Here is an 8,750-nt window from a genome sequence, read left to right as displayed (position 1 = left end):
TGTGTAATTAACCATTAAACTAAGAAGCAAATGTAAGAATCAATTGTAGGAGTACATTGTACCTACAAACTTATCTTATTATAACAGAAAAAAATATGATCTTGTTGAATCTAGATCAAGTAAAAGTTGAAATCAAATTTAGCAGAATAGCATTTACTTTGCACATATTTTTTATCCAAGTGAAGGTAATGTCTTAACAGTCTTAAAAGAGTGCATTTCTTGCCAAAAAAAATGCCAGTTTCAATTATGAACCTGAATATTTACAACTTAAAATACATTTTATTACTTGTAGCCAATGAACACCTTAATACTTATGTGCACATTTTTAATATTCAAAGAGTTGATTCTTAATGTGCACATTTTTAGATAATTTGTATTTTAAAACATGCACATTTCTAGAATATTCATATCTAAAATTAGAATAACTAGAGATTTGTTTTTAGATTATTCAAATTAAAAAGCATGAAGATTTTTAATAGGAGGAAGAATTTCATTGTTTACATCATGTTTGCATTTTTCATATTTGTTTATTTTTATAATCTTTAACTGTTGTTATTTCTTGTTATATCTTTACCAGCTATAAAATAGCTACTTGTTAAAATACATTTTCCCAAGATGCATTGTTAAAAATACATTCTCCCAGAATGCATTGTTAAAATTACATTTTCCCAAGATGCAAAGTGATATTACATCACTCTTTTTTGTGACAAAATATAGCATATTTCTCAATATCTTAAAATAAATGAATGTCTTTTATTGTTCTTAACATATCAAAACTCGTTAACTGGTACTCTGTTCAATTTGATCTGCTTTGGATACTCTTTTAAATGTTTCCGCAGTTGAAACTAGGTTTTAATCATTTTTATTGTAAGGTTGTTTTTAAGGACTTATTTCTGATCTGTTTCTCTATTATATAAATTCTTTTAAAATGTTTTAAGAGTTAGTTACTTTTTTAAGCCTCAATCTCTTATCATCTTACTTTCAAAAAACAAACATTCACACTATAGATAAATAAGAAGTGTTAGATTGCAAATGAGACAACTTGTCACAAGAGACCAAATCACACAGAAATTAACAAATTTAGGTCACTGTACCACCTTCAACCAGAGATTGTTTTGATCTTAGTTTAAGTTGTGGTCAAGTTGTTTATTGTTCATTGTATATGTATAGTCCAGTGGCAAAAAGCCTCCATCTGTATATGGGTGTAGCTTGTTATGGGTATATTCTGCACATTCAAACAAATACTACCTCAACATGGGGTTGTACTGCCAGATAGGAGAGAACCATGAGGCCATATTTCGTTACTATTGCAACTGTTGGCATCATTGCCAATCAATTTGGAGATGGGTATAAAATTAGGTGAAGGTCAGATGAACTCAGCAAGACAGGTATACACTAAGTAATCATTCTATGAAAATAATATAACTGATGTAGTAGAAAAAAAAAACATCATACACTTAACATTCACCACTGACACATGAAAATTAGGTCAAGGTCAGATTAAAACCTCAAGACAGAAAGTACACCTTATAATCATTCAATGCATCAAATATTTGTTGCCCATTGCTTATAAAAATACAAATACATGTTTACACTGCTGCCGTCTAATTAGTAGCCCTAGGTCTAGCAATCTGCGACTTTCCTTGCAGGTTTAACAATAAAACTACAATAATAAATCACTTTGACCCTTTTCTTAAGTCTGTCAATTTCATCAACATCCATGACATTCAAGCTATATTTCTTATATAAATCTCAATGTCTATACATGATTTTTCTTTAAATATCAAATCTGAATAATAGAAAAAATAAACTTATATACATTAATCATTTATTTGATAACAAAAAATAACATATCGATATTACAAAAAAAAACATCAATAAATCATTGTAAATCCCATTGTAAATTTTCATTGGATCCTAACAACTGGAATCATCAATAGCCAATACAGATTTGATCTGCAATGGATGAAACTTTAAGGCTATCTTAACATGCTGCTTTATCCTATTAACAAATTCTGCAGGATTATAAAGAGTCGATTGTTATGAAAATCTCTCAAATTTAACAGGCTTAAACTATAAACAGAAGACAACAAACTGGAATTGAATTTGAGAAATGACTGAATGTGCATATCAAGCAGTAATGCATTAAAATAAGAAGGAAAAATACTTTAATAATATTAGTACATACATTTAAAAATGTGAAAAACATAATATTTTACTCACTTCATTAGTTACTTCTCTTTGTATGGGTTTGAATGAGATATCCCTAAATCTTACAGGTTCGCTGTGTTTAGTGAAATTATGTTTACAAGTTTAAAAAAAAAAGTGAAAATCTAGTGAACAGTAATCAAACCTGAAACTTAAATACAAATCTAGGCTTGTTATGAAATAAAATACAAGTATGACTCAGATAATATTTATTGCACTTTCCCCATACATATATGAAATACTTTTCTTCATTTTTGGTAGCAATGAAAATGTAATCCATTAATAAAACCGTTATCATTCTTTAAACAGACATTCATCACAGTGATAAATGCTTTCACTTGTGTATGTCCCATATTCTAAAGATGGTTGAAGTCTGATGCACCAACTGTTACTGGACTCAATTAAAAATCAAAGTCTGTTGTTCTTATTTAAGTACATTTGCCAGTTTTGCTGTCCTGAAGTCATATCTAAGTTGTATAAATCCCATCAACACTTGCTTATCTAAACCAACCTATAATAAAATAATCAAAACGAAAAGATCTATACTAAAACAGTCATTTTGGTGTCATAGCTGCAACACAAAGGGTGATGCAAGTAGAACTGGAACTACTTAGCCTTTTGGACCACACAGATTCATCTGTTTATGTTGCTTAGTCTGTGGATTTTTTATGAAGTGTTTGGTGAACTGTTGAATTCTACCTATTTTTTTAGAGTTTTTTTACAATGATGTTGTAAGTTTTCCCACGTCTTAAAAAAAAACCTGCATGTTTGGTCATAAAATGTATATACCGATAAACAGGCAGAAACATACAATATCCAGACAAATAAAAAAAATCCTTTAAAGAAATAATAATTTCAATGGTCCTGCACCAAAAAGAAAATAGTGTTTCACCATTACCATAGTTTATGATGTTGCTGAAAAAAAAAATATTTTGGTGTATCAATTTGAAAATATTACCCGGAATGCACCAGATATTGAAACATAGAATTAAAATTTTGTAAAGCACAGTATGTGACTTCCTATAATAACTATCCTTACCAGCTGTTCCCCACTGCAGACTTGTTTCAGGTTATCTGGTACAACTACTAACAAGTTACAAAGAGCATGTAACTTCTCAAACAATTCTAACACAAGAGGAATCTTGAAGTCTTTAATACTTCTTCTGTATTCATTTACATCACAGATCACTAACATTGCTCCTGTAAAACAGTTCATAAAATATTCATTTAGAAATTGATATGTGCAATGAAGATTTTGTTGTTCATGGCTTAGGCTATGTTTTAATTAAGTATTTGTATTTGCTCCTATGAGCATGGGGCTAAAAGGAACATTACATATGGTTAAGTTCCAAGTTGAAACTTAACAAAATCTAGTTTTACTCCTTTTTGGTGTTGGGTTGCTATATCATTGACATATATTCAACATATAAACATAGATTTAAAATTTGCTATCAGGCGTCACTTTTCATAAAACAAAAAAGACAAATGCAATTTCTGGACCTGATTTGCTACATTCAATTGAATATTCTTTCACAACATTCACAAGTAGAAAAGTAAAGTGAATATAAATCACATCAAATATTACAAACTGTTGTCTTTTATCATATGAAATCATAAAAAAAAAAGAAAATTGTGAAAATAATTTGTTGCAAAGCTGCTGAGAAAGGTCACAAGGTGAATTTAAGTGTCGCCGCCATCTATAATAGTATTCAAGATAACCAAAAACGGCAAAATTTCTTAAAAATTACAAATTTGAGGGCAGTAATGAGGATATTGACTTGATTAACAATTTAACATCTTGTCAGATTTGCTCTAAATGCTTTGGTTTCAGAGTTATAAGCCAAAATCTACATTTTACCCCTGTTCTATTTTTAGCTGTGGCAGCCATCTTAGTTGAATGGCCAGGTCATCGGACACATTTTTCTATCTAGATACCCCAAAGATGACTGTGGCCAAGTTTGGATTAATTTGGCCTAGTAGTTTCAGAGAAGAAGATTTTTGTAAAAGATTACTTAGATTTATGAAAAATGGTTAAAAATTGACTATAAAGGGCAATAACTCCTAGAAGAGTCATTTGACCATTTCTGTCATGTTGACTTATTTGTAAGTCTAAATTTGCTGACCATTATTGCTGTTTACACTTTATCTCTATCTATAACAAGTGAAACTGCGAGCTACTGCTCACTGATGATATCTGATAAGTGATCAATCTGAAAACGCATCACACGGTATAGCTGACTTAGATAAACCCTGAAACCAAATTTCAGAAATCCTTGTATTGTAGTTCCTGAGAAAAATGCGACAAAAAATATTCATGTGACAGATGGACTGGCAGACTGACAGACTGATGGAAGGACAGACAGAGGTAAAACAGTATACCCCCCCTTTTTTAAAGCGGGGGCATAATAATATTCAAGATAATAACCAAAAACAGCAAAATTTCTTCAAAATAAACAATTCAGGGGCAGCAACCCATTAACGGGTTGACCAATTCATCTGAAAATTGCAGGGCAGATAGATCTTGACCTGATAATCATTTTTATCCCATGTCAAAGTTCCTCAAAATGCTTCGGTTTTTGAGTTATAAGCCAAAAACTGCATTTTACCCCTATGTTCTATTTATAGCCGTTGTGGCAATCTTGGTTAGTTGACCAGGTCACGCCACACATTTTTCAAACTAGATACCCCAAAGATAATTGTGACCAAGTTTGGATTAATTTGGCCTAGTAGTTTCAGAGGAGAAGATTTTTGTAAAAGATAACTTAGATTTATGAAAATGGTTAAAAATTGACTATAAAGGGCAATAACTCCTAAAGGGGTCAACTGACCATTTTGATCATGTTGACTTATTTGTAAATATAACTTTGCTGAACATAATTGCTGTTTACAGTTTATCTTTATCTATAATAATATTCAAGATAATAACCAAAAACAGCAAAATTTCCTCAAAATTACCAATTCAGGGGCAGCAACCCAACAATGGGTTGACCGATTCATCTGAAAATTGCAGGGCTGATAGATCTTGACCTGATAAACATTTTTACCCCCATGTCAGAGTTCCTCAAAATGCTTTGGTTTTTGAGTTATAAGCCAAAAACTGCATTTTACCCCTATGTTCTATTTTTAGCCGTGGCGGCCATCTTGGTTGGTTTACCGGGTCATGCCACACATTTTTAAACTAGATACCCCAATGATGATTGTGACCAAGTTTGGTTCAATTTGGCCTAGTAGTTTCAGAGGAGAAGATTTTGGTAAAAGCTAACGACGACGCCGGACTACGCCGGACGCCAAGTGATGAGAAAAGCTCACTTGGCCCTTTGGGCCAGGTGAACTAAAAATAAGTTGGTTAACATTTTTTCATGAACTAGGGGATTTTATTTAACCTAGGATCCTCTTACCTAAAGAATTATACTGGAACTGCTGAAGATGTTCAAAGATAACTCTGTGTAATCTGGTCCCCAGGTCTGTTAACACAACTTCAACATTCTTACCATCTAAATAGGAGTGTATTGTCTGTGCTATTGATGAAATAAACTTCACTACTTTGGCACAAGCCTATAATAAAGTGCAACATCATGCCATCATACAAAAAAAATATTTAAAAACTTATTCAAGTTGGATATTTTCAAAAGAAATCATGATTTATTTTTTCTTCTTCAAATTATTAGGTCCGAGACCACAATTGTCGTCCCTTGATTTTCGTTGTTCACGAATATAGTCCCTAGTGTTAACAGTGGGTTACTTGCCAATAATTTTTATACCCCTTCCAAATTTATTTCTCCATGTTTAATGCCTCAAATTGTAAGTAGGGGGATGAAATTACACTGTAAAAAAATTTGGGTCCAGAATTTTACAGGAAAGTAGTGATTCGGTCCAGCTGAAAAAGGTTAAAAATTAGCACTTCGGAAGCTGTCAAAAGATTTCAAGACACCCTAAACACAAAATTGTCCATATTTTGAGTTTGAGGCGATGAAGTTTTCTATAATTTTGATATAATTTGTCCCAAAAGTAGTACAACACACTGTAAAAATTTCATTGAGAAAGCGCAGGTGGGATTTTTTTAATTTTCATTTATGTTCTAAAAGAAATGCACTACGAATTAATTGTGTTCTCGGACCTAAGAGGTGAAGTCTGTAAAAATAAAATCTGTAATTTGGCAACTTCCCTAAATGATTTGGGGGTGTCAATTTGTCAAATAGCATGAAACTAAAGGATTTAAACTTTTATTTTATAGAATTTCTGCAAAAATGACCAATTTTGGCATTTTATGGTCAAAATAGGCATTTTAAGGCTTTTTCAATATTGATGCATACATGGCATCCTGACTTTCTATCTGACCGATTTTCATGTGTCAATACTTGTGTTTCTATGCCTTTATCTAGTTCTTTTACTTGTTTATGAACTCAGAATCTACAGAAAAGAAGATTATCTCAGACAATATGTACAAAATGTGTTGTATAAATGACCCTTGTCTAACGCCCTGTTTGGATGATGTCAAAAGTGGGGTTCTTGGTACATAAAATTTGAAGTCTACAATTAAGACCTCACTAAATTTGTATCCAAAGCACTTTACAATGTCTATTGTACCTGTTCCATCTCACATAATATCTTTTTTTTCTTCTGTAGGATAGCAAGTGGTTTAAATATAAGCTTGTTGAGACAAAAAATGCATTCAAGTATTTCATTAATAAGGCAAAAATCTTTGTATCAGACCATACTCTCTGTTAGAAAAGTTAATTGCAAGAGCCTTTTTGTGCTCAGATTTGTTGTATCATGTCACATGAGTATAGAAATGATAAAAAAGACACAATTTTTTATTTCTGATAGCCTCAATATGCATTTTTAAATGTAAATATGTGGCACGGCCTAAATTGACCCTTATTTTTTTCCAGTCTTACTTGGCTTAAGACCCTTTTAAACTAATATGATATGTTATTTTTGACTTTTCTTTCCATTTAAAGTACATTCAATACATATGTAAGGATTATTTATAACCAAAAAGCTTCACAAATTTAAAATTGCTGGAAAATATTACATCTTCATGTAAGGCCCCCTTTCATTGAAAAACCTCAATTTTTAGGCCCAGGCTGATATAAATTTCACTTTTGAATAATTATGCTAAGTCTGATAAATCAAATGAGTACTCTATTGCTTTAAGTACATAATAAATGATATATTAGGGCATTTAAAAAGTATTTTTTTGCAATATTTTAATTTTCAAAGCCCATAATGTTGATAGTTGAAATTATTCAATTTTAACGTCAAAATTTAACACGCGAAGATGAGTATTGAATTTAACATATTGTCTATAATATATATCCTATTGTTATGAAACTTTGCAAGCAGTGTTATAATTTATTAAGCTTTGGTCATACCAAGTTTTTTTAAGATTTGTCAACTCTTTCTATCCTATTAGGTCCGAGACCACAATTGTCGTCCCTTGATTTTCGTTGTTCACGAATATAGTCCCTAGTGTTAACAGTGGGTTACTTGCCAATAATTTTTATACCCCTTCCAAATTTATTTCTTCATGTTTAATGCCTCAAATTGTAAGTAGGGGGATGAAATTACACTGTAAAAAAATTTGGGTCCAGAATTTTACAGGAAAGTAGTGATTCGGTCCAGCTGAAAAAGGTTAAAAATTAGCACTTCGGAAGCTGTCAAAAGATTTCAAGACACCCTAAACACAAAATTGTCCATATTTTGAGTTTGAGGCGATGAAGTTTTCTATAATTTTGATATAATTTGTCCCAAAAGTAGTACAACACACTGTAAAAATTTCATTGAGAAAGCGCAGGTGGGATTTTTTTAATTTTCATTTATGTTCTAAAAGAAATGCACTACGAATTTATTGTGTTCTCGGACCAAATAATCACAAAAATGCACTTTTCCACAATGTTGGCTGGTCTGTCATTAGGAAGAGAGAAAAAAAAATATACAACTCCTTTTCAACATTGTTAAGAACATATGCAGTGTCTCAATTCTCTATGGAGGTATGCAAGAAAATGTAATTTTTCAATTAGAAGAATGAACCTGTTCAAATTCAGAAAATATACTTCTCTTTGTCATATATTTAGTTTATATTGTTAGATTATAAAAACTGAAAAATAAACTTCAACAGTATTTAATATTTTAGGAAAAGAAAAATATATGAAAATGAATTGTAAAATATCAGTTGCAACTCCTTTTAAAGATATTCTATAATTGAATGAGCCAACAATAATGAATCGACTGTTAGCCTTTTAGGAGGTAATAGATTTTGTAAGACACAAATACAACTTTTATGTATCATACTATTCAATTTCAATTTAGATTGCTGCTTTATATACAATCAATATCTTAATAACAAATTTTAGTAGATCCCTAAATAAACCAATAAGCCAATTTTGATTTTATATATTTCATATATTAATATTTTAAACTCATAAGGCTATACCATATTATATTTATGAAGATAATTGAATAAAACAACAATACAGAAAAGCCTAATAAATATTTTAGAACATTAAATCTAATAGTTGTACCCATTACCTCCCCTTGTT

General features: G+C 30.9%; 1 protein-coding gene across 2 annotated transcripts in view; it reads right to left on the bottom strand.

Moving 5' to 3' along the window:
* Positions 1 to 2,551: 2,551 nt before the first annotated feature.
* The window catches only part of LOC134710156 (exocyst complex component 5-like), a 38,980-nt gene continuing 32,781 nt past the window's right edge, over positions 2,552 to 8,750 (bottom strand). For both annotated transcript variants that reach the window (XM_063570372.1, XM_063570373.1), the window contains 3 exons: positions 5,607 to 5,763; positions 3,248 to 3,408; positions 2,552 to 2,719 (listed from right to left, as the gene is read on the bottom strand). In XM_063570372.1, coding sequence (XP_063426442.1) covers positions 2,633 to 2,719; positions 3,248 to 3,408; positions 5,607 to 5,763 — 405 coding nt within the window. In that variant the 3' untranslated portion in view covers positions 2,552 to 2,632. The remainder of the gene's footprint in view (positions 2,720 to 3,247; positions 3,409 to 5,606; positions 5,764 to 8,750) is intronic.

This window comes from Mytilus trossulus, chromosome 3 (assembly GCF_036588685.1).
Source record: "Mytilus trossulus isolate FHL-02 chromosome 3, PNRI_Mtr1.1.1.hap1, whole genome shotgun sequence".
In the NCBI taxonomy this organism is placed as follows: domain Eukaryota; kingdom Metazoa; phylum Mollusca; class Bivalvia; order Mytilida; family Mytilidae; genus Mytilus; species Mytilus trossulus.
The sequence above is the reverse complement of the archived record's forward strand: the minus strand, read 5'-3'. Positions and strand labels throughout refer to the sequence as shown.